Source organism: Lithobates pipiens, unplaced genomic scaffold, assembly GCF_037356315.1.
Source record: "Lithobates pipiens isolate NorthernLeopardFrog02 unplaced genomic scaffold, aLitPip1_a1.2 Scaffold_8, whole genome shotgun sequence".
NCBI lineage: Eukaryota > Metazoa > Chordata > Amphibia > Anura > Ranidae > Lithobates > Lithobates pipiens.
Genome location: NW_027507903.1, coordinates 267,134,096 through 267,161,267, shown reverse-complemented (window position 1 = coordinate 267,161,267; position 27,172 = coordinate 267,134,096). Strand labels below are relative to the sequence as shown.

Genomic DNA, 27,172 nt, shown 5'->3' with positions numbered 1-27,172 from the left:
CCCCTAGCACTTATGCAGCTGAGACCAGAGGTAATATGATCACTTATTAAAAAAATGGGAAAAAAGGGATTTTATATATATATATATATATATATATATATATATATATATATATATATATATATATATATATATATATATATATATATATATATATATACAATCACAATCACTTTAACTGCAGCAGAGAAAATTCAGGTCACCAGTTTGGTTCTTCTGTCCAGATGGGATGTGTAAATGTCAGGACTGGATGGACAGCAGAACAAATTCTTTTGCAGATAAGATTGCTCCCATATATGTATTTCCAGTGTGTATTAAGCCCCATACACACTATCATATTATCTGCTGAGTTTTTCCTTCAGATTTACCAAAACCATATAATATGAGGACAAACCTTAGGAGTTTCAATGTGTATGCAATCAGGCAGGCCCTTCTACTACGTGGTTTTGGTAAATCTGAAGGAAAAACTCAGCAGATAATCTGATGGTGTGTATGGGGCTTTAGACTGTTTGCCTGGCGTTCAGATTTAATTATTCTTGGATGCAAAGCTCTGAACATCAACACAATGCCACAAATAAACAATTTTTCATTACTTCAGCATTTGCTTGTTGGTCATCGTGGAAATGCTTAATTTTTCATATAAACATTTTCCATTATCAAAGGGAAAAAAGTAACCTAGAAGCCATGCTAGTAGTTTGAAATAAGACACAGCACATCAAATGTTTGCTGCCAGCAAAAACAAATCCTAAATGGCATTTTTTTTGTATATTTAGCCATAACTGAGGTGTACCCTGTGCTTTTAAACAAAAGGTAGTTGCATGAAAAATGTAGGAAGTAATCTGTTGCTTTATTTTATTTCTCTAACCCTATGATTTTATGTTAGTAGTAGTGGGACATTTTTTTTATCGTCAGTGTAGCATTAACCACAAAATGAATGCAGTGGCGGCTGGTGCTCCATTTTTTTTGGGGGGGGGGGGCAAACAAACCACCCCCAGTTCAGTCAGTCAAACTCCCCACCCCCTTCAGTCGGTCGGTGCGACAGTCAAAATATTCCCCCATCGCTCAGTCAATCAGCAGTACAACACACAACCAACCCCTTTCACCATTGCTTGCCCACCCACCAGCCCCGCATATACCCCATCTAGGGCGCGAGCAGCTTTGGCGGCTTCCCCCTGTGTCTCCTGTCTCCTCTTTAGCGGCTTCCCACTGCATTGCCTCCTTGGCTGCCAATATGGATGCAATATGGATGCTTCTCAGCCAATCGGGTCTCAATTTGCTATTGTCACACAACTGGGTGGGCTCAGGGTGCAGTGCTCTGCACTTGAGCCCACCCTTTTTTGAAGCCAATTAGGGCCTCAGGCTCTAATCATGTGCTTCTAAAAAAAATAAAAAAACATTGGAATCCATACGTCCGGCACCCTGCATGTAAATTAGGGGCCTGGCGCATAGATTAGGGGGTGAGGGCCCCAGTGGAAAGGCCACTAATGGCAGAAAGACATATTTGTTTATTGGCACAGTAAGTGTAAAGGTAAATGGGAATTCTGTTTCATTGCACTAAACTTTGTGACACCCAACTGAAAAACCATGAAAGTATTCAGAAAAACAAAAACAGAGACATAAAACCTGGTGTTAACGTGATTGTAAAGGTTTTTTTTTTTTTTTTTTTTAATAACAAACATGTTATACTTACCTGCTCTGTGCAATCGTTATGCACAGAGAGGCCCCACTCCTCCTTCTTTGGGCTCCTCCTCTTTTCTGTGTGCCACCATAGGAAAGGATTTTCTATGGTGGCACACATGTGGGCTTGATCCCAGGCCACACTGTGTGTGTTTATTTGCCTCGCTCCCTAGTCACATGGTTTGATAGCTGCAGAAGCCAATGGTTCCTGCTGTTCTCACTGAGTCTAGTGAGGAGGGTTAGGCAGCAGCGTCACTGGAATGAGTGCACGTAAACGTTTTTCTACCTGAGTGCATAGAATGAAGCCTTTACAGCCATTTTAACTTTTGCCTATTGACTTAATACCTAGTTGCTAGGTTTTTTTTTTTTTTTTTTTTTTCACTTTCCTCTTTTTAACTACCCCACACACTACTTTAATCATTTAGCCACTATGGTAAAAATTAGGTAGCTAAGAACTGCTGATATTATTAATTAAATCCATGATCTATTATTGACCACATACATCATGTATAGACGTGTGCTGGTAAGTAGATTTATCCTTTAAAATATTTTTGTTGACTGTTCCGTGAGTTAAGATCTGCTGATGCTGACCGATATGTAGTCTAATGCTATACTAATTTCTTGATGACCCTTTTTTTTTTTATAAATCCCAGACTGTATGGCTGAAAGAGGGACATTCCTCTTTCATCTAATTATTCAAACAAAATGGCATATTTTGTCTGATAAATTGTCTTAGATCTCTCTTATCTGCAGATTGAAATAATCTGGGTTAGATCTCAATTCCCATGGATCAATTCACTCATCTCTAGCCAAAGAACATGAACAGGGAAATAACTATTTATATTGTAGTGCAAAGTCCTGCACACAGCAATGAGTTCCTATATTTTTATTAGATCCACAAATGGCTCACACAAAACAATCTGCTTATGCGTTTCGGTCAGATGCAGGCTTAGTCATAGCTGAGAACTATGTAAGTTGTTTTTTGATCTAATAAAATATTAGTACTAATTGCTGTGTGTAGAAAGTAGCATAACAGAATTCTGTGAGAGAAGTCAGATCGAAGTTTCTGCCGAGTACCAGCGTTTTGTAAGCCCCATACACACTATCAGTTTTTCTGCCGACTTTTTCCTTCAGATTTACCAAAAACCATATAATATGAGGTCAAACCTTAGAAGTTTCAGTGTGTATGCAATCAGGCAGGCCCTTGCACTACATGATTTTGGTAAATTTGAAGGAGAAACTGATAGTGTATGGGGCTTAGCACATCCTATCTTATACAAAGGTAGAGGTGGTAAGCTGGTATACTTAGTTTTTACCAATAACTGTTTATAATGCATATTTTTCACGTTTTGTGATTTCTTCTTTAATTAACATTAATATGTTATACACCCTCCTGCACCATGTTCAAAAGCAAGCTGCTTTCTTTTGTTAGCTATCTTCATAAGACCTAGACATTTAGGAAAGTTATAATCATAATGTCATGGGCTAGTCTTTCTTAATTCACTTATTGAATTCAGTAAGTTTCCAAAACATTCTACTAAGCTTTTTCCTTGAAATGTCCCATCAGTTCATTTGGTATTTAGGTATTTTTACCTACTGGATACATTAACTCAGTTGAATTTGTATAATCCTGCTAAGCTGCAAAGTACATGGTTCACAGTTGTGTTGAGATTAAACCATTAAAAGACTCTAACAAATTTGAAGAATTTCAGATTATCCAGATAGCTCGGGAAATAAAGATAGGTTTGTGTTTCAGCCCAGTGTGGGCTTTAAATAAACCTGTTCGAGGAAATTGCATTTTTGTGGCTGTAATAAGGATTACATCTGACTACAAATAAAATGTTTGGCAGGTTCCACCTATGGCATTTGCCAAACAATGCCTTCAGTGCTGCTCCGATTCAGGTGAAAAGGTATTAAAAGCAGGTTTTATGTCAAGGATGCTCCTCTAAACACACATTTCTGATTGAGAAATCCTGTATATAACAATAAAAATATTTCTCAGCAGTGGACCACGTAAATGGGATTTTCAAATGCATTTCTAGAAATATATATTGCTGTGCTTTTACCTATGGAGACTATAAATCCTGGAAAGTAATTCTTAACTTATACAAATGTCTTATTGTACCTGTAAAAAAAAAAAAAAAAAAATTAAGATGGATGCTTTTATGTGGATAGATGCAAATCACTTTAACTGATATGACATGAAGAGTGAAGAGCCACAGTTACAAGATATTATGACAACAGCACAATAAAGCATGAAAAAATACAGCTCATTCCTAGAAAATTAGAAATCACATGAGTGTGCTCAGTTTAAAGCATATACTATAAAAACACAACACGAAATTGTTTTCTGTGTGATTGCACTTCCTATAACAAACTTGCTTCACCTCAGTGCACCAATTCATTGCTACTATGTTACTGAAAGAACATTCAGCGCTATGTTAACTACATTGAAACAGACCTTCAGTAATTTTTTCATCTTTCCATCTATTAAATCCTTTGCCCTTGTTATTTTAACTTTGAATAGTAAAACCTTTTTTTTTTTTTTTTTTTTTTTTTTTAAATACCTTATACAGCCCACTTCCTGTTTCTTGTCTGGTCATTAGCCGAGGCTTATGACATCATTGACAGCTCTCTCTCTCTCTGTCTTGTGAGAGTTTGCCAGGAAGGGAGGGGGGGTGAGTCATAAGAGGGCCAATGAAAGCTGCAGAGCTGGACGTGTGCCTCTGTGTGTCTGTGTAAATCCAGGAAGTTAACAGGCAGCAGCTTCAGCTGCCCACAGTTAAAATAGATGCAGCCAGACTCAATGGAGGGAGATTTCTGCAGCATATTTGGCAAGTGCAGAATCACAGTATATATAAAATAATATGCAAAGTGGTTGGAGGGAAGCTTCAGGATGGCAAAGATGTTTTTATTACAAATTATGCAAGCAGGCTGTGGTTCCTCTTTAAGTCACGCAAGTCATCTTGAGAAGTATAGGTTTTATTATATATAGTTAAATGAGCAGTTTAGTGGCATAAAATATAAATAAATAACTAATGCGCAAACCAAGTGAACCTCAAAATATTTTCAGAGTGGCAGCCAACATTAAAAGTGTGTCCCCACAAAAAAGTAAATGGTAAATGTGGCGTTAACTCAGTAAATGAAATTAACCAAATACATAAAATATACAGAAAAGGTGCGTAGTGCAAAATCTTAAAATATCACAATCAATAAACATCAAATCCATAAGTGTAAAGTCCAAAATTCATATCAATGTATAAAAGTGCAAAGCATATATAAATCCAAAATCGTCAATATCATCTAGACGTATATAGGTAAAAAGTGTAGTGATCAAGTGCAGGAAAAATCATCCAATTCTTAATGTGCTATCACACTCTCTTCCACCATCCGTAATCCACCATAGGTGTTCTCCAGCCTCTCACCTCAGGTAAAGACCCCAATGGGTCTAATGATGCTTCCGGTAAATATATATCACAGGATCCTTTCCAATCAAACAATATTTTCCTTGGAGTATCAGGGACGCAGAATTATGCAGCAATAATGGTGAATAAGAAAACAATGTTCTCCCTCTATATTGCATTTGTCCTCCATAAACGCCCTTGAGAAAGTCACGCGATCTGTGAAGCAACGCGTTGGGAAAAGCTGGGGGAGGTTTTACTTCCATTCGTGGCTGAGATCAGAAGTCCCTGGGTTGATCGATGCTGAATATTCCAATTTTAAATGTTGCTGCTTTTAAATAAATCTTATTTTTGTGAATTACTGCACTATGGAGATCTCTTATTTTCTTCTATGAGTTGTATATGGAGGAGACTGGGGTCTTTACCAGAGGTGAGAGGCTGGGGCACACCTATGGTGGAAGAGAGTGTGATTACTCATTAAGAATTGGATGATTTTTCTTGCATTTGATCACTGCACTTTTTACCTATATACGTCTAGATGATATTGAAGATTTTGGATTTATATTTGTTTTGCACATACAATTTTATTCACTGATATAATTTTGGGCTTTATACTTATGGATTTGATGTTTATTGATTTTGATATTTGAAGATTTTGCACTACACACATTTTCTGTTTATATTATGTATTTGGTTAATTAAATTTACTGATTTAACGATGCATTTACCTTTTACTCATTTAGTGGCATAAAACGTATATTCAGGAAATAAAGAAAAATGGTCATATTATATGGAATTTCACTTACCGGTTCTCCTAGTCTTACTGTGTATGATTGTAGCTTGGGTTCCATTTTTTTTTTCTGTAAAACAAAACGACTTGCTGTGGTTAGGCAGTTTTAAAATATCCTGGACTTCAATTGGTTAAAACAAGCTCATGGCTGCAGCTGGGGCCATAAGCTTGGTGTTATTTTTTTTCAGCCAGCGATTAGCTGTCCAGTAAAAGGGGCAGCTGTAGCGCTACCTGATCACTTTTACAGTAGCTGGTTAGCAGAAGTTATGGTCCTTAGACCATTTTAAAAGATCCAGGACTTCAAGTTTTTAAAGTGGTTCTAAAGCCCTAAGGTTTTTCACCTTAATGTATAGAATGCATACATTTCTTCTGTGCTGAAGCTGCCCCCCCTTTTCCTTACCTAAGCCCATCCGATCCAGCGATATGCATAAACGCAGCAGCTCCCATTGCTGTGCCTCTCCTTAGTGGACAGATTGATAGCAGCGGAAGTGATTGGCTCTCGCTGGTGTCAATCAAACACAGTGACGCGAGGGGGGAGGGAGCTAGCATACCTGGTGCCACCAGGGAATGCAGCTTTCCCTGGGGGCATCCAATGAAAAGGAGGGGCCTGAAGTGGTGGTGGGGGACCCCGAAAGAAGAGGATTGGGTCTGCTCTGTGCAAATCCATTGTACAGGGCAGGTAAGTATAATAGGCATTTTGCTATTATTATGATAAAAAACTAAGCTTTAGAACCACTTTAAAAAAAAGCTTTATATCCACCTGTTCACATTTTAGCCCCCCTTATGATAGCAATAAAGTTGAATAAACATTTTTAACCCCTTCGTGCCTAAGGGTAAAACAAATCTAAATGCCCAATTTTGCCATTTTGACATGTGTTAGTTGGATTAAAGAGGAAGTAAACCTTGATGGGTTTACTTCCTCTTTCATTCCCTGCAAAGGCAAAGCATAATGGACTACTATGCATCGCATATTAGTCCATTATGTGTCACTTACCTGACACAGGAGCCAGCGATGTCACCGCTGTCCCCTGTAGTCCGGCGCATCCATCTTTTCGGTGGGGTCTCGCAGCTCCGCCGCTGTCATTCGGCGGAGCCGCGATGACATCACTCCCGCGCATGCGCACGGGAGCCGACACGCGCGGCAGCTCCGTTGTTGGAAATGCCACACTCAGTGCGCCTGCGCGCTGCTGTCTACGGCGCATGCGCTGCAGACAGCGGTGCCTGTCTTCGGGCAAATATTTCTTGGACCTACAGGTAAGCCTTAATCTAGGCTTACCTGTAGGTCAAAGTGGTTTGTAAGGGTTTACAACCACTTTAAAACTTGTTTTTTTTTCAGGACAATGTGGGCTTTTATTTGGTGGTAAATGGTAATAGACATGTCATGATTTTTTTATTTTATTATCACAGAAACACTGGCCCAAAATAGTAGAAAATAAATATTGTTTAAAAAAAAAAATTAACTAACTGTATATTTCTTGCTACTGCCATAATCTACCACCAAATAACCCAAAATACATTCCCTTACTCCTGAAGATTGCAGTGATACCACATATGTGTATGTTAGTTTGTACCTATAGTACAGCCCAGAAACAATGCATTTTGCTTTTTTTGAATCCTACCTAAAACACACTGACACTAAAAAAAAATGACTGGCCCTGATGTTTTACACCGACCCAAACACTAACCCTGGCTCTGACCTAGATCAAACCTTGAGCTAGGTTTTTTTTTTTTTTTTTTTTCTTCACACACATTTTTCCTATCTCTGCAAGGACAGAGAATGATACAATGTATCTCTCTCCCATTCACAGAGACAGAAAACACAGGGATGGGTTTCACAGTGATGGATCACTGTGATAGCCAATCAGAGGCTATTACAGTGATCAGGTGACGTGCAAACAGCTGTCCGGGTCCCGATCGTTAGAACTGATCCCGGGACTCTCAGTGAGTCTCTGTGCTGGGAGCGCACCACGCCGCTTACTCCCAGCATAAAGGGAGATATGCAAATATGCAACCCCACGGAAAGATCCCAGTCCAGTGGGGCCACATATTTGTATACTGTTGGTGTAAAGGGGTTAAAAAAAGCGTATAGTACATTTTAATAAAACCAAATAAATAAAATAAATAAAAAAGACATTTAAAAGCATCCACGCACATACAAGTGGTTGCAAATGTGTGCAAAGGGCCCGCACATAGATGTAAACAGAGATTGCAACACACATGCTTTATGACTATACCATGAACTGAGAACAATAAATCTAGGGCCATAATTATGGTTAACTCTACCTTGTAAATTGCTAACCGTTAAAGGCTTGTAAAGCATTACCTAGGAAAAAAATTAGGTACAATTGTTTTATTGCCTTTTAATGAGTGTGTTCAATTTTGATTCTTGACATGTTTGGTATCTATTTACTCGAAGCAACCTCATCTTTATGTTTTTTGATGTTGAAACTTTTTATTGAAGTAATATCACTCACATGTACATAACAGAAAAGTAAAGTACAGGTACACTTTTAGCATGAACAGGTAGGATGTAACAAAGAACAAAAGATCCACAATTCAAAGTAATGCAAGGACCGTCAAACCTAGTCCTATTATCTTCCCCATCCTGCAAGGCTCTGTCAAGTAATAATTGGACTTATTTGTATTGCTAACAACAACTGAATGTTAACTAAGTAGAGACTAAACTTAGATCTCCTTGGGCTGCTCTGCAAGAGCTCTGGAACTGGTGATTCTATCCCCAACCCTCCCACCCCCACGGGGATCTAACTGTGAGAGGGAGGGGGATCTCAAATTAACATTGGTTGCATAAGGCCACCTCGTTCCTATGTACGTTTATTATGCCTGCCCATCTTATGTCCTGGAGACATTGTGTGTGAAAGGTTAATACCGACCAGGCGGGGTCTGGGGGTCTAAACATGAGTTGACCTTCTAGCCTTTGGATTGTGATACCTACTCTAATGGGTAAGGGAACAAATCAGAGTAGTGTACAGGGATAAGGATGGAAGAGTGGGATAGATACCAGTACATGTAGGTCAGTGTAATTAATTAGGCGGGGGTCATCCCTCAGGTCAAGCTATAAACTGCGTAAGAGTTTTTTATATTCCTCCGTTTGTTGAAACTGTAGCCAGCATGCCCAAGTTGTCTGAAATTTGTGTGAGGTTTCCTTAACCTGGTGTATGATAGCTTCCATCTCTGCAATCTTATTCACCCTCTGTAACCACTCAGCAATGCTGGGAGGGGTGGTGGATTTCCATCGTGTAGGTATGCATAATTTTGCTGCATTTATCAAATGGTGCATGAGGGATTTCCTATATTGCCGTTGGGGCAATGCTGTGTGGTGGAGTAGAAATAGGGCTGGGGTAAACTCAGGAGTATATGTAGTGATTTTCGAAATGAGGCGACCGATCTCTGCCCAGAAAGGTTGGATTCTGTCACATTCCCACCATATGTGCATGATATTACCTATGGCTTTCTCACACCTCCAACAGATGGGAGGAATTTGTGGATAACACATGTGGAGACGCTCGGGTGTTTTGTACCAGCGTGAGAAAAGTTTGTAACCGTTTTCCTGCACTGATACGTTCAGGGAGCCCTTATGTATGTTTAGCCAAATATTGTCCCATTCCTCCTGCGTCAGGGAGATATTCAGATCATTTTCCCATCTGTGTATGCATGGGTTGTCTGACTTTGAAGGCTTGGGAGATAGGATGGTGTATAACTCTGATATGACATGTCTGATGGGTTCGTCACTAGAACACAGCATCTCAAAAGGTGTGAGATCTCTGCTCCATTGTTGTGGCGTGGCTGTCTTGAGTAGGAAATGTCGGATTTGGAGGAATTGAAAGAAAGGTATTATCCTATCTGGAAAGTGAATCGGAAGGTCATGGAAAGGGATCAACTCCCCCTTTTTGAAGAACGCCCCTGCTTTCCTAGCGTTTATCGGATAGCTAGAAAGTGCTGGATGGTTTGGCATGCCCGGAGAGAAGTCCGGGTTCCCTTCCAGAGGGGTTAAAGGACCTGGGACCGACGCTATCTGAGTCTTTCGACAGGCGTTTCGGAAAATAGTTATGGTTGGGCCTATTAAAGGGTGTTGCAAAAGTGCTTGTGGCGTGGATTTTGTGCTGAGCCAAGGTAGGTGTTGTAATGATAATGGGGAGAAAGCTCCCTCCAGCCGTACCCAAGCTTTGAATTCCCCGTGTACGTGCCAGTCTATGATCCTGGACAGGAGGCACGCCCAGTGGTATTTTTGTACATCCGGGAGTCCTATACCTCCCTGTCTGATAGATTTGGTCAGGATGGACCATTTGATGCGAGGAGGTTTATCTGCCCATAGGAATTTCAAACATAAACTTTTGTATGTAGAAAAGAATGTTTGGGGAAGCTTTATTGGAATTGTCTGTAAAAGGTACAAAGTCTGGGAAGAGTGTTCATTTTGAGAATCGCCGCTCTGCCAAACCAAGAGAACGACTGCTTATGCCAGTTCTCAAGATCCTGCCTAATGGTGTTGAGAAGCGGGAGAAAATTTCTGGGATATAGATCTTCTAATTTAGCTGGAAGTTGAATTCCCAAATATGTAATGGAATGCCTTTCCCAGCCAAATGGAAAATTCGCTTTGCATTGTTGGACAATGGCTTCCGGCAATGTGATGTTAAGGGCTTTAGATTTACCAAAGTTGATTTGTAGGTTTGAGAGTTCCTTAAATAGGGAAAAATCTTTTAGCAGGTTGGGTATCGTCGTGATTGGGTCAGACAAGAATAGAAGCACATCGTCGGCGTAAGCCGCCACCTTTTGTTGGACGCCGTTTATCTGCACCCCTTTAATGGATGGGTTTGCCCTGATTCTTTGAAGCATTGGTTCCATAGTGAGGACGAAAATTAGTGGTGAAAGGGGGCATCCCTGCCTGGTTCCGTTGGATAGGGAGAAGGCGTCCGACAGGTGACCATTGGTTTTGATTCTAGCTGTTGGGAGCGAGTACAATGCCATAATATATTTGAGGAGTCGCTCTCCAAGGCCCACTTTGCGCAGTACTGCTATCATATAGTCCCAGGCCACTCTGTCGAACGCCTTCTCCGCATCCAAGGAAAGAAAAAACCCCGGGATATTGTGTGTGGTCATCCATTTGTGTATGTTAATTGCTTTTAGAGTATTGTCTCGGGCCTCCCGATTCGGGATGAAACCAACTTGGTCTAGGGTTATCAGGGAAGGTAATAGAGGGAGTATTCGGTTTGCCAGGATTTTTGCGTATAGCTTCATATCTACATTAATTAAAGAAATGGGTCTGTAATTGGGGATAAGGGCTGCCTCCTTTCCAGGTTTAGGGAGAACTGTGATATGAGCTTCAAGGATGTCGGTGTGTTTGGAAGGTTCAGTAGGCATGGTATTGAAAAACTTTAGGATGTAGGGGCTTAAGGTTTCCGAAAATGTTTTATAATAACTGGCGGATAGGCCGTCCGGTCCTGGGCTTTTGCCCGTTTTCAATTGCTTAAGGGCCATAATGAGCTCCTCCCCCGTGATAGGAGAGTCTAGGGTCGTCGCCGTTTCAGGGGTGATGGGTTTTGGGCTGTATTGCTCTAGGAAGTCCCGTATCTTCTGTCGTCTGTCTGTGGCCGTATCGGTTGTGGGGGGTGAGGGCAAGTTGTAGAGGTCCGTGTAAAAATGTCTAAATTGTTGAGCAATAGCTGTGGGGGTTATATGTTTATTACCCTTAGGGTCTGTAATATGGTGGATAACCGAAGACATTCTTTTCTTTTGTAGTGCCCTCGCTAAATATTTGCTTGACTTGTTGCCAAATTCGTAAAAAAGGCGTTGTGTAAGCGCAAATTTGCGTTTAGTGGTTTTCCCCAATTCCACCTTCAGGTCCTCCCGTGCCTGCTGGAGTTCAGCCAGCGTGGCTTCAGCAAGCGACTGTTTATGTAAGGCCTCAAGGGTATGAATGCGCTCCGATAAGCTGTTAATACGGGCCTGGCGGATTTTCCGTCGCCTAGCCGCTAATGCCATAAATTCACCACGGATCACACATTTATGCGCCGCCCACAATGTGATCGGGTGCGTCGTGGAAGGAGAATTCTCCTGAAAGTAGTGCTTGAGGCATTTGTCAATATTTTGGGTGTTGTCCAAATCAGTTAACAAGGAATTGTCTAGTCGCCATGTGAACGGTCTGGTTGGAGCAAGAGGGAATGAAATGGTGATCGTGATCGGGTGATGGTCTGATAGTACCATGGGATCAATAGATGCTGTTGTGAGGGATTCTAGGTCTGTCAGGGACATGAAAAAATAGTCAATTCTTGTATATTTATGATGTGGGGGGGAATAGAACGTGTAGTCCTTGATTGTTGGGTGGAGTGTGCGCCAAGTATCACGTAGAGCTAGTGTCGCCAACTGTGTTTTGATAGCATGCAGTGCGCGGTAGGTAATGGATGATGTTCCCGAAGACGAGTCTATTGCCGGTGAAAGAGTCACGTTAAAGTCTCCTCCAAGTATCAGCATACCCTGAGGGAAGGAGGTGAACTGTTGGATTGTGTCACGAAAGAATGGGACCTGCATTTTTTTTGGGGTATATATATTTGCTAAAGTGACTGTCTTGTTGTATAACTTCCCTTTCAGAAATATATACCGAGCATTCGGGTCGATGAGAGTATCCTGTACTTGTAGGGGGCAGTGCTTAGATGCTAGAATTGAAACGCCTTTAGTTTTGGCATTCTCATTGGTTGCATGATACACTATTGGGAAGTATGAGGAATGTAACTTGGGTATGTGGCGTGTTTTGAAGTGAGTTTCCTGAAGGAATACTACGTCCGCTTTGGCTTTTTTAAGAAGGAGTAATAATTGTGACCTCTTCTCAGGGGTGTTTAGGCCCCTTGCATTAAGAGAATAGAGCTTGACCTGAGGGGGTCGAGTAGCAACGTCCCTACGTGACATGTTATTAGGCTGTCACCTTGGAACTTAGTTGGGCCTGTGAGAACATCGAAAGGAAAAAAAAAAGGAAAAAGGAGGAAAAAGGGGGGGGGGGGGAGGATGGGAGTGGGTTGGGGGTTAGGAATAGAGTGAAAAAGATTCACTCTAAGGTTCAGTACCGGAAAGGAAAGGGACCAGCCCCCCCTTTGCAGAACTGTCAGTCCGGTCGGGTACAGTGCCCGGGGAAGGTGTGTCCCCTAGTGATAGGGGCACTCTCCCCTAGACCTCTGTGTGGGGGTTGGAGAAGACCGAACGAAGGGAACGGATCTGTGACCAAATTAGGTGACAACGGCACACCGCCGCTGTCCATGCCAGGTGTGAACCTGCTTGACAGATGACATGGAGGCATGAACTCTTTGAACCAGTTAGAACCATATAGAAGAGGCGACAGAGTCATAGGACTTAAGACACCTATAAGTTGGACTCCAGCCACATAGTTAATGCTGCGGTGTGGATGTAGGCATGCCTATCATGACAACGGACCATTAACTAAGTATATTGATCTTAGCCATTGAAATACTAGTTACAGATATAAAGCCGCAACTCACAAGCGTGCACTACATAAATGTACATGTCCATTTCAATGTAAATCCAAATTTATCCCCTGTGGACATGAGGATGGAGCCCACGGGCATCCCGAAACTTACAACCTCTCATTCATAGGTGCAACCGAACAGCTAGTAAGTGGGAAACTGAGAAAACTAAAACAGGCAAAAACATGCAAAAACACTTCGGTAGCAAACCAATGTAGCTTGTATGCTAAAAACACCTGTGGGGCTTGTCATCTTTCACTCTACTGCATCTATGTGCAGTTTCAGTTTATTGTACCCCCCAGAGCGTTATGGTAACTAGTGTCACCCACCAATCCAATGAATTGTCGTCTGTCTCCTTAGTGTGACACTAAGGGCAACTAGCTAGGAGTAGAGGCTCACACGATGTTTGGGTTTAAAGACCCCAGTTAAAGGTCCATTTACCTAAGTACCCTACTCATGGCCTTAGTGACGGGTAAACCTGCGGATCACTGAGTCATTTAATCAGGTTAGATAATGTGCACCATTCTCCAAGCTTCCCTATTAGCCCACAGAAGCAATGCCTACCGGATGGGACTCTGTGATGTTGCTTTTGTCATCAACTTTATACAGACATGTCTAAGCAATGCAAGCGTTCGCGGAGGGGGTGCTGGAGGGAACACTGGGGTGAAAGGGAATCAAAGTGGTTTATGAGCAATGCTGCACTCCATGTGAGCGCGTTAGGTCATTCGGCAGCTGCTCATGAGGGTACCTGATGGGGTGAGGTTTGGTATGTATAGGCGTATTAAAGCCTAGAAGAGTCATCCCTCCAGCATTCCCTTACCGTAGCCAACCTGCCCTAAACACTTATGCTTCCACAAACAGAGAGAGAAGGAAAAAAAAAACAAAAAAAAAAAAAGGGGGGCAAATTATACCATTTAGAAAGCACAGTTCCCCATGTTACCTCCGTACAATTACTACAGGTCCATTTGAGGAGGTCTATCATGAGGTGTTCCGTGAATGCGGCCTCCCTCTTAAGGGCCTTCCACCAGGCCTTACGTATATACCTGAAATACGTCCAGTGGTGTGGTGGGTGGACCGTGCAGTACATCGAGGGAGACTCAGCTTGTTAGTTCAGCCATGGAGATGTCCATGTTAAGGCGGAACCTGGGTAAGCACTTATTAGGCCTCAAGGCTCTAATTACCAGTACCATGAAGTCACGGTTATATTGCAGGTAGAAGTGAGAAGTGATGGAAAAAAAAAAAAAAAACAGATAAAATAGCAAGAATTTAAAGGTTATAAAGTAATGCAAAGAACAAAAATGGGGATACGCTGGGACTTAGCTGCAGTGGAAGATCAGTATCTTGGAGAGAGACCCCGGTGGGGTCCAATGTCCCGTCTTGCTCTCCTGGATCTTGGTGAGTCAGAAGGACTGACGTCGGTGTGAGACCCTCCACGAGGGGCATGTTGTCTGGGTCCTGAAGGAGACCTGTGTCTGCGATGTCTGGAGTTTTGGGCATCCATCGGTTCCTCCTGTGATCGACGTCTGCTGGGTGGAGGACGGCTCCGAAATCATGCGTACCAAGCTGGGATATCCATTACTAGTATGTCCATAGCTTCGCAAAAGTACGGGAGCTCCTCAGGGACTCTCAACAATGCAGTGCGACCGCGGTAGGTCGCGGATAGACCGTAGGGAAATTTCCATTTGTACGGAATACCTTTAGAGCGTAAGGTATCTAGTAGTGGACGTAAATCCCTTCTGTGCTGAAGCGTTATGCCCGATAGGTCCTGGTATATGTGTATTGTGGCGCCCTCATGTTCCAACTGTATTCTGTTCCGCGCTTTGCGGAGTATTTCTTCCTTCAGTTTGTAGTCCACGAGACAGCACACAACGTCACGCGGGGGGTCAGTATCTCTTCCTTTAGGCCTCAGGGCTCTATGGATCCTCTCCATAGCCACTGGAGATTGCATAGGTTTATCCAAGAGATTATTAAACAGCCCTGTCACTGTTACTTCAAGCTGTTCCGCGTCTACAGATTCTGGCAGACCCCGCACCCGTATGTTATGACGTCTTCCTCTGTTGTCTAGGTCTTCCAAGTGACGCTGAAGGTCTCTCATTTGTAATGTGTGCGTGTCTACCTTGGAAGCTATACTGTAGATGGCTGTGCTCTGCTGGGCCGTTGTCCTTTCTACCTCATGGACCCTGTCTGCAATAGCCCTGATGTCAATCCTGAGATCTGCTATGGCTGCTGACAGAGTTTCCTTAATGTCAGCAGCGATCGCCCTCAGGTCCATTAGGCTGGGATGCTGCTGCTGCGGGTTCCCCTGCTCTCTCATATCAGTCAGTGTGAGGTGGGGAGATCCGCTCGGCGGTGTAGTGTGAGCGGTCCGTGGCGGAGTCTGGCGGGAAGCCGCCATGTTACCTCGCTGCGTGCGGAAGATGTCCGGGATCGTTTGGCTCAGACTGCCCGGTTGTCGCCTCGGTGATCGCGAGCGGGATGCCGATGAGTGCCTGGAGGCTGTGCCCATGTTTTGCCTTTCTTGTGCTTCGTGAAAAGCCTCCTATTCAGCTGTGGAGATGGACAGCGGCGGGGAGCTCTGCTCTCAAGTGTCCATTTCCCTCCGCGGTCAGGCCACGCCCCTCATCTTTATGTTTTACCAAATAAAAAAGGTGATTCTAAGATCCGTGTGAATTTTTTTTTAAATTGCTTTGGAAACAGTGGCTAAAGGATAAATGCAAGAACTAAAAAAGGACAGCATCAGTCAGCAGCTGCCTTACTAACAGAAATAAGGACTTTGTGACAACTTCAAGATTACTTTTGTACCACACAGCTTAAATTCATTAGAACATCCATGGGGTGTTTGTGCCCACAAGTTGCAGACAATAGGGTTTGTCCCAGGCTGGCAATTGTTTTTTTTTTTTGGGAAAATCCTTGCCTACTTGTCTTCAGCTTGTGGACACAACTGAGGCCGCGTACACACGGGCGGACTGTTCGCCCAACCTTGTCCGCTGAACAGTGTTTGGGCGGACAGTCCGCTCGTGTGTGGGCTTTCAGCGGACAGTTTCAGCGGACAGTTGGACGGACAAAGTCTTTCGGAAATTCCGAAAAACTGTCCGCTGAAACTGTGTTTGAGCGAACAGTCCGCCCGTGTGTGGGCTTGTCCGCTGTACTTTCGAAATGAGCGGACTGTTCCCGCTCGGAAAGTCCGCCCATTTCGAGCGCGTGTACAGGTAGGCGGGGCCCGCGAAGGAGACGTCGCGGGCTCTGCCGCCTGGAATGGGCTTAAAGGGGAACCCCAACGCCGAAAAAAATCGGCGTGGGGGTTCCCCCAAAGTCCACACCAGACCCTTGTCCGAGCACGCTACCCGGCCGGCCAGGAAAGGGGGGCGAGCGAGCGCGCTCCCCCTCCTGAGCCGTACCAGGCCGCGTGCCCTCAACATGGGGGGTGCCTTGGGGAAGGGGGGGCCGCGCGGCCCCCCCACCCCAAAGCACCTTGTCCCCATGTTGATGAGGACAAGGGCCTCTTCCCGACAACCCTGGCCGTTGGTTGTCGGGGTCTGCGGGCGGGGGGCTTATCGGAATCCGGGAGCCCCCTTTAAGAAGGGGGCCCCCGGATACCGGCCCCCCACCCTATGTGAATGAGTATGGGGTACAATGTACCCCTACCCATTCACCTGTGAAATAAAGTACAAAAAAAAACACAACACAGGGAAAAAATATTTTATTGCACAGCTCCGGGGGTCTTCCGTCTTCGGGGGTCTTCTCGCCGGACTCCTCCGCTATGTGTGTGTAGCTCTTTTACTAGCGGAGGAGTCCGGCTTTCTTCCTCCCCGCCGCCGGCCTCTTCTCCCGACTTCGGGGGTCTTGTCCCCCTCTTCGGTTCTTCTGCCGGGCCACCGCGCCTTCTTGTAGCTCTTTTACAGGCGGTGGCCCGGTCTTCTGTCGCCGCTGTCGTCGTCGTCGCCGCCGCCGCCGCCGCCTTCCGTTCTTGTTCTTCTTCTTCTTCTCCTGGAGATGTTGACTCGACGATCTCTCCGGCCGGAATGCCAGGGACACGCTCCGCTGCCACTTATATAGTGACAATGGGGCGGTGTCACATGGTATATGTCACATGGGTTGGTCACATGGGTTGATGTCACATGGGGACTATGACATCGTAAGGGGGCGGGGTCACCATGTGACCAACCCATGTGACATATACCATGTGACACCGCCCCATTGTCACTATATAAGTGACCGCACAGCGCGGCTCTGGCATTCCGGCCGGAGAGATCGTCGAGTCAACATCTCCAGGAGAAGAAGAAGAACAAGAACGGAAGGCGGCGGCGGCGACGGCGACGACGACGACAGCGGCGACAGAAGACCGGGCCACCGCCTGTAAAAGAGCTACAAGAAGGCGCGGTGGCCCGGCAGAAGAACCGAAGAGGGGGACAAGACCCCCGAAGTCGGGAGAAGAGGCCGGCGGCGGGGAGGAAGAAAGCCGGACTCCTCCGCTAGTAAAAGAGCTACACACAGATAGCGGAGGAGTCCGGCGAGAAGACCCCCGAAGACGGAAGACCCCCGGAGCTGTGCAATAAAATATTTTTTCCCTGTGTTGTGTTTTTTTTTGTACTTTATTTCACAGGTGAATGGGTAGGGGTACATTGTACCCCATACTCATTCACATAGGGTGGGGGGCCGGTATCCGGGGGCCCCCTTCTTAAAGGGGGCTCCCGGATTCCGATAAGCCCCCCGCCCGCAGACCCCGACAACCAACGGCCAGGGTTGTCGGGAAGAGGCCCTTGTCCTCATCAACATGGGGACAAGGTGCTTTGGGGTGGGGGGCCGCGCGGCCCCCCCTTCCCCAAGGCACCCCCCATGTTGAGGGCACGCGGCCTGGTACGGCTCAGGAGGGGGGGCGCGCTCGCTCGCCCCCCTTTCCTGGCCGGCCGGGTAGCGTGCTCGGACAAGGGTCTGGTGTGGACTTTGGGGGAACCCCCACGCCGATTTTTTTCGGCGTTGGGGTTCCCCTTTAAGCCCATTCCAGGCGGCGAAGCCCGCGACGTCTCCTTCGCGGGCCCCGCCTACCTGTACACGCGCTCGAAATGGGCGGATTTGCCTCCGCCTTACGTGGGCGAGTCCGTTCATTTCAAAAGTTGAGCGAACTGTTTGCCCAACCTTGTTCGTCAAACAGTCCGCTCGTGTGTGGGCAAGTCCGCTCATGCAAATTTTGAGCGGACTGTTTGCCGAAACTGTTTGACGAACAAGGTTGGGCAAACAGTCCGCGCGTGTGTACGCGGCCTGATACTGGTTACTGAGGTATTAACACAGGAAGCCCAACATACTTGAGTCATATTTTCAAAGGTATTGTTGCTGGTGGCAAAAGCCTTCTTTACTGATTCAGGGCAGTACATTGCTGCCTGATTCTAAAGCAGTGTTTTTGTAGGTCTCTTGGTCTTTTAACACTTTCATTGCAAAAGGCCTACACAGTTCATAAACCTGCTATTGGCTATCTGTATTTTTTACCAAACTGAAAAAAAAAAAAAATGAAAAGTATGTGAATTTGTTTACAGCCCAGTTTTACAGCACATAATGCCTTCCTTTGCTGCCATCAGCAAAAGTATGTTTTTAATCAGCAAAGTGCAATTTACAAAATGCTGTTGTTTAAAACAGTTGCATAGATGTTATATCTATCTATATTACTCTGGGGAAAAAGGCATTAATTCATATTTATTATTTTAACCGCCTCATATTGGAATCCACTTGTTTAGTTTAGTTTAGTTTAATTGCATGACACTGCACCCTTTCCAACATACAAAGAAAATGGACTGAGTTAGCTAATGGTAGGTTGAGAGAGTGAGAGCGATAACACCAAATTTAACACACCTGCTCCCCATTCACACCTGAGCCCTTGTAACACTAACGAGTCACATAACACTGGGAGAGAAAATGACTAATTGGGCCCAATTTGGACATTTTCACTTAGGCCCCTTTCACACTTGTGCGACTTTTCCTGCAACTTTGAACATCAGAGTCACATGACTAGTCACACCCCATGATTCCAAATGATAACCATTTATATCTGTGTGACTTGAAGTCGCACTGACTTCCAAATAGTCCCTGTACTACTTTGGTCTGACTTTGATGCCAGTTGAGGTTCATAGACCTCATGTATACACAGGCATTCCCTTAAATCACGTCAAAGTTGTGGCCACAAAATCACGGCACTTTCAAGTCCCTGCAGTGTGAAAGGGGCCTTAGGGGTGTAGTCACTTTTGTTGAGTGGTTTAGACATTAATGGCTGTGGGTTGAGTTATTTTGAGGGAACAGCAAATTTACACTGTTATACAAGCTATACACTCACTATAGTGCTGCACGACTCTGGCTAAAATGAGAATCAAGATTTTTTTTGCTCAGAATAAAGATCACAATTCTCATGGCATAACATCATCTTTCACATTATACAAAACGATTGGGCTAACTTTACTTTTTAGTTTTTTATTTTATTTATTAAAGTGTATTTTTTTTTTTTTTTAAATGTATTTGAAAGACCACTGCGCAAATACAGTGTGACATAAAATATTGCAACAACAATGTTTGGGGGTTCTGAGTAATTTTCTTGCAATAAATATAAATTTTAATGTGTAAGCAGCAAGTGCCAGAAAAAGATTGTCTTTAAGTGGTTAAACTTCCCTCATCTACAGGCAGAAGTTCATCCCTTTGATCTAAGAAGAAATGTTACTTTGTTTATACTTATCCTTATTGTGATAAAACTGCAGGCTGCCTGGATTTTTATTTTACATTTTTTTTCCAGCTGTGAGAACTTATGCTTGTTATGCCGTGTACACACAATCAGACTATCCGGCGGACTTAGCCCGGCGGACAAACCGAACGAGCGGACCTGCCCACACACAACCGGACTTTTGGCGGGAGTCCGCCGTACTTTTGAAAATGAACGGACTTGCCCACACATGGAGGAAAGTCTGTTCATTTTGAACGCAGCTCCAGGTAGATGGGACTAGCAAGGGAGGTCAATGTCGCCACCTTTGGCAGTGAGATTGGCGCGTCGCTGGCCCCGTCACCTGGTATGGACTTAAAGGGGAGGCCCTACGCCGAAAAAACTGCGTGGGGGTCCCCCCCCCCCCGAGTGGGTGGGGACGAGCGCCCCCTGCTGAGCCATACCAGGCCGTGTGCCCTCAACATGGGGGGTGCTTTGGGGAAGGGGGGGCCGTGTGGCCCCCCACCCCAAAGCACCTTGTCCCCAGGTTGATAAGGACAAGGGCCTCTTCCCGACAACCCTAGCCGTTGGTTGTCAGGGTCTGCGGGCGGGAGGCTTATCGGAATCCGGGAGCCCCCTTTAATAAGGAGTCCCCCAGATACCGGCCCTCTGCCCTATTTGAATGATTATGGGGTACCCCTACCCATTCACCTGTGAAAAAAATGTAAAAAAAAAAAACATAACACAAGGGTTTAAAATAATTTATTGCACAGCTCCAGGGGTCTTCTTCCATCTTGGGGGGTCTTCTCACCGATCTCCTCCGCTATCTTCTGCTAGCTCTTTTACTAGTGGAGGAGCCCAGCTTTCTTCTTCGTTGCCGCCTGGGGGTCTTCTTCCGACTTCAGGGGTCTTGTCCCCCTCTTCAGTTCTTCTTGCCGGGCCTCCGCTTTCTTCCTTTAGCTCTTTTACTAGCGATGGCCCGGTATTCTGTCTCCGCCTCTTCTTCTGACTTCGGGGGTCTTGTCCCCCTCTTTGGTTCTAATTTCCGGGCCTCCGCTCCTTCTTCCAGCTCTTTTTCTGGCGGTGGCCCGGTCTTCTGTTGCCGCTGTCGCCGCCTTCTCGCCTTTTCTTCTTCCTTGAGATGTTGACTCGATGCTGTGTGAACCAGCCCTTTCAGCGTGTTCTGCAACTGTTCCCCAATACCTGTTTGATCATGCATTTAATGATTCGATATTTTCTGATGGATGCTACTTTATTATTACTCTTCTGTCAGTTGACTTGTAATCTCCACCTTGCAACACCTTGTTGAAATAACTGTATAACTATTCAAAATGTGGCTACCTCCATATTTATAGCTAACCACTTGTCTTTCTTTTTTTGTTGTTTCCTAAATTGTATGGCTTTCTCAATGTATTTATGTCAGATACAAAGTTTTGTTTGGTTTGGATTCTGCTAATTTTTTTGCAGCTGGCAACTGGAGTACATTCATAAATCATCAGCATAGTCTTTTCTTTTGTTCTATACAAAAAAATTGACACAATGGTAATTACATTGTTTCTTTTCTTTCTATCTTTTTTTTTTTTTATTGTTTTTTGCAGCTTTCAGACCAGGAAATAATGGGATACTACAAGAAGTATGAGCCCCGAAGAAATGAGCTGGAGGCTTTTAATAGGGTAACATTAGAGTATTTTGTATCAGAGCATAATGTAAAGCTTTGAATCTTTGCATAACATTAAATGAAGCACATTTGCATATGTTATGTTCTTGATAATCTCCATTTAAAATTATAGCATGCTTTTGGTACACAGAATATTGAGTGATTCAATTAATACATCCCCAAATTTATTCCTTTACAGGAAAGCATACTTTATACCTTTTAACGTTCCATATTTAATTCCAGACCATTTTGGATGCTGTAACTGGACAACAATTGTGCTTTAATCAAAAACAACTATATTTGCTGTGCAGTTCTGTTATTTATTTCTTTTTTTTTTTCCAATAATTTTTATCAACACAATTGCATGGAATAACAAACATTTGAAGCAAATAAGAAAAAACAAAACAAAATACAAAGTACAGAGTACAAAGAATTCCAATACAGCCTATAAACAACTGCATTGCATAATCTAGTGGGAAAACTTAATTTATTCCTCCATGACTTGGCAAAGGTGGCGTATTGCAGGGCATCGATTGCCAGAAGGTGTTCAAAGGTATAGTTTTGGTCCACCATCTTCACCACGTTAGAGAGGTTTGGGGTGAGATTAGATTTACAATTTTGTACCACTAAGAGGTGGGCTGCGAGCAAAATATGGGTAACCACAGATTGAAACTCTGCTGGATATAGATCTATTCCAATGTTGAGTATGGCTATGTAAGGGTCATTTTTTTTTTCTAAGGATCCCAGTGCAATGGGCGAGTAATTGGAAGACTTGTTTCCAAAAGGTTATGAGATTGGGGTATCCCCAGACAGTGTGTAGAAGGTTCCCTACCTGTCCACAACTACGCCAGCATTAGGGGGATAAGGAAGGAGAAAAGTTGGCCACTCTAGCTGGGGTATAATACCATCTATCGAGGATTTTTAGACCTAATTCTGAGTGGTTAGTGCAATGCTAGGCTTTACAAAATTGATTTTATGACAGTTCGCCATGGAGAGGGAGTGATAGGGATATGGAGGTCTCCTTCCCATAATAGCATAGCTTTGGTTTTACTAAATATAAGCTTATTCTGGAGAGTAGAGTAGAAAAAGGAGATACCTTTTATGTTGGGCTGAACTTTGGTGAAGAATTTACAAGCTCTAGGAGGGTTATTTCATTTGGGAGGGAGATGTTTATTAAGGAAGTGGAGTATCCTAAGGCACATAAATCTTAGTTGGGTAGGTGTGCCATACTTTTGTTCTAATTCTTCCAATTTAAGGGAAATGTCTCCATTCATGAGGTCAGATGCTTCTTATATACCATATCAGGTTAGAGCTTTAGTAGAAAGAGACGGAATTAGGGACTCAAATATATGTATTGGAAGGAGGGGGGTAATGGGTGCTGCTTTTTCCAATTTGGGGGTGTTAAGGTGCCTCCATGCCTATAAAGAAGCCTGCATTGGTAAGGATAGAGGTGGAAGTTCTTTTCCTCGCCAGCTGAGGCTCAGGAGGAACAGGTATAGGATGCTTCTAATTCTACCCAAGGAGAGTGGTTATTGTGAGGAAACCAGTGTTTAAGTTGATCTAGTACAGTAGCACAATAGTAGTCCTTTAGGTTCGGAAGACCTGTACCACCTACAGATTTGTGTTTGATCAGGCCTGATTGTGGGCATCTGGCCTTTTTCCCTTGCCATAAAAACTTCTGAATGGTACCTGACAAGGCTTTGAAGGAATGGTTCAGTATGGGTATGGGCAAGGATCTAAAGAAATATAATATTTGAGAAAGAATATTCATTTTTAGAGCTGCTAGCCTGCCGTACCAGGATAATTCGAATTGTGCTAGACCTGGGAGCTACTTTTTGATTTTAGAAATCAAGGGTTTGTAGTTGGACAGAACTAGAGACTTAGTAGAGGCTGTGAGGGTAATGCCTAGGTATTAAATCCCCTCTGAACTCCACTTGAATGGGAGTTGAGATCGGATCTTACCTTTCATGGCTTCAGTGATCCCCGGATTAAGATGAAAGATTTTGAAGCGTTAACCTTATAGTATGATATTTGACTGAATTCCACCCAGGTTTGGAAAGCTTGGGGTAGGGATTGCTCAGGGTTGGTAAGGATAAGGATGATGTTATCTGCGAAGAGGTTGATTTTATGGAGAGATTTTGGATCTCAAAGCCCGTGATATGTGGGTTTGAGCAAATGGCTTCAGCCAGCGGTTCAATCATTAAGTTTAAGATTGTGGGTGAAAGTGGACAGGCTTGTCGGGAACCATAGTTATAGTGAAGGATTTAGATAGTAAACCAGAGGCATTGACTTTGTGCAGAAGGATTTGAATACAGTGCTAAGATAGCAGACATTTTAGATCCATTTAAACCAAACTTAGTTAATACTATAGACATGTATGGCCAATGCACCCTATGGAATGCCTTCTCTGCATAAATCGACAGCAGCAGAGAGGGCATTCAATTTGTTTTGGCATAGTGTATGATATTCAGGAGTCTCCTTGTTGCAGCTGACATCTGTCTGCCTGAGACAAAGCCCATTTGGTCCTTTCCAATCAGGGAAGGTAACACAAGGATCAGATGCTTAGCCAAGAGCTTAGCATAAATCTTTAAGTCTGTGTTCAGTAAAGATATTGGGCACAAGTAAGCAGGAGTTAGTGGGGTCTTTCCCCGATTTAGGTAATGTCATAACCTGGGCCTTCAGCATCTCAGCAGGGAAAGAGAAGGTTTGGGTTGCTTTAGACAATGCAGATCTTAAATGTGGGGGGGGGGGGGGTAAGAGTATGGCCAAAGATTTTATAGTATTCGTTTGGTAGACCATCATGTGCTGAAGATTTCCCATTGGGTAGGGAAGAGAAGGCATTGGTAATCTCTGTCTCTGATAGTGGGGTGTTGAGCATCTGGAGATGTTCATCTGAAATGTAGGGAGGTTTAAATTAGATAGAAAGCATTGGATGTCAGGGGCAGAGGGTTTGGGAGTGTTTGGGTCTTCTTTGAGATTATAAATATTAGTAATTGGCAAATTCATCTGCTATTGCTTGAGGTTTTGTTATTTTATTGTTGAGAGAAGGATGGATGAGGTGAGATATACAGGAGTGGGCTTATGTAGCTTTGAGCTTATATTGTAGAAAACCTGCGCTAACCAGAAAATAAAAAAATAAATAAATAGGCTGCAGTAATGTGGGATAAACACAAATAACAAATGGTAACAAAGAAAACTGTGCCACAAATATGAAATTACACACTAAAAATCAATATTAACCTCCTCCCGCCCGCCCTATAGCCGAATGACGGCCTTAGAGCGGGCGGCTTCCTTCGCCTGGCCGTCCCTGGACGGCCTGGTGTTTACTTCTGCAATGCGCGCCGCCGGGGGCGTGCATCGCGGAAGTATTGTATTTGCCGTGTCTCCCGGAGACAGGCAAATACAGATCGCCGTGAACAGCAAATCAAAGCGGCCGTTCACAGCGCGATCGCAGCTGCCAATGGGAGATGATCTCATATGTAAACATATGAGATCATCTCCCATTGCCGTGTCTCTCCCTCCTCACACAGAGACAGCGTGTGAGGAGGGAGAGCGATCTATGTGTCAGCCCCAGTGCCTGTGTCAGCCCCAGTGCCATCTGTCAGCGCCAGTGCCATCTGCCAGTGGTGCCAGTGCCACCTGCCAGCGCGTGCCGTCAGCCCCAGTGCCGCCAGTGCCACCTGCCAGCGCCACCTGCCAGTGCCGCCCGTCAGCCCCAGTGCCGTCCATCAGCCCCAGTGCCACCTGCCAGTGTCACCTGCCAGTGCCATCCGTCAGCCCCAGTGCCACCTGCCAGCGCCAGTGCCACCTGCCAGCGCCAGTGCCATCCATCAGCCCCAGTGCCAGTGCCACCTGCCAGTGCCACCTGCCACCACCAGTGCCGCCAGTGCCAGTGCCGCCAGTGCCACTTGCTAGTGCCACCTGCCAGCGCCAGTGCCACCTGCCAGTGCCATCCGTCAGCCCTAGTGCCGCCAGCCCCAGTGCCGCCAGCCCCAGTGCCACCAGTGCCACCTGCCAGTGCCAGCTGCCAGCGCCAGTGCCACCTGCCAGCGCCAGTGCCATCCGTCAGCCCCAGTGCCGCCAGCCCCAGTGCCACCTGCCAGTGCCATCCGCCAGCCGCAGTGCCATCTGCCAGCCCCATTTGCCAGAGCAAATAGCCAGCACCATCTGCCAGCACCATCTGCCAGTGCCATCTGCCAGTGCCAGCCCCAGTGCCAGCCCCATCTGCCAGCGACATCTGCCAGCCCCATCTGCCAGCGACATCTGCCAGCCCCATCTGCCAGCCCCATCTGCCAGCCCCATCTGTCAGCCCCATCTGCCTCCAGTGCCATCTGCCTCCAGTGCCATCTGTCAGTGCCACGTGTCGTCAGTGCCACGTGGGGTCACTTTGTGGGCATTTCCATTGTCCTGGTGCTCCAGGGCCTTCAAAACTGTAATAGGTGGTTGAGAAATAAGATGTGTAATTTATGCTCCTAGAACGCCTGATGGTGCTATTTCAATATTGGGCCTCTGTATGTGGTCAGGCTGTGTAAAAGTCTCACACATTTGGTATCGTTATACTCAGGAGGAGTAGTAGAACGTATTTTGGGGTGTCATTTTTGCTATGTACATGCTATGTGTTGGAAATATCTTATAAATGGACAACTTTGCGTAAAAAAAATGCGTTTTCATTTTTTTTCCACATTTTCCCAAAACTTCTGGAAAAAAAATGAACCATTCAAACGACTCATTATGCCTCATAGATTATACGTTGGGGTGTTAGCTTTCCAAAATGGGGTCACTTTGTGGGCATTTCCATTGTCCTGGTGCTCCAGGGCCTTCAAAACTGTAATAGGTGGTTGAGAAATGAAATGTGTAATTTATGCTCCTAGAACGCCTGATGGTGCTATTTCAATATTGGGCCTCTGTATGTGGCCAGGCTGTGTAAAAGTCTCACACATTTGGTATCGTAATACTCAGAAGGAGTAGCAGAACGTATTTTGGGGTGTCATTTGTGGTATACACATGCCATGTGAGAGAAATAACCTATTACATTGAAAATTTTGTGAGAAAAAAAAAATAAAAAATCTTCATTTTGCAAAGAATTGTGGGAAAAAGATGACAACATCAAAAACCTCACCATGCATCTTAGTAAATACCTTGGAATGTCTACTTTCAAAAAAGGGGTCATTTGGGGGGTATTTGTACTTTCCTGACTTGTTCGGGTCGCAAGAAATGAGATAGGCCACCAGTACATCAGGTGTGATCAATTTTGTGCGATTCGCACCACAGATTGTAGACTCTCTAACTTTCACAAAGACCAAATAATATCCACTAATTTGGGTTATTTTTACCAAAGATATGTAGCAGTATAAATTGTGGCCAAAATTTATGAAAAAAAAATTATAATTTGCAAAATTTTATCACAGAAACAAAGAAATATGCGTTTTTTTTCAAAATTTTCGGTCTTTTTTCATTTATAGCGCAAAAAATAAAAACCCCAGA

General features: G+C 44.4%; 1 protein-coding gene across 3 annotated transcripts in view; it reads left to right on the top strand.

Annotated features, from left to right (window-relative positions):
• Window positions 1–27,172, top strand: part of METTL25 (methyltransferase like 25) — a 403,498-nt gene that overhangs the window by 335,172 nt on the left and 41,154 nt on the right. For 2 of the 3 annotated variants that reach the window (XM_077471886.1, XM_077471885.1), the window contains exon 12: window positions 21,630–21,704. The exons of the other annotated variant lie outside the window; for it this stretch is intronic. In XM_077471886.1, the coding sequence (XP_077328012.1) occupies window positions 21,630–21,704 (75 nt within the window). The remainder of the gene's footprint in view (window positions 1–21,629; window positions 21,705–27,172) is intronic. 3 annotated transcript variants of the gene reach the window in all.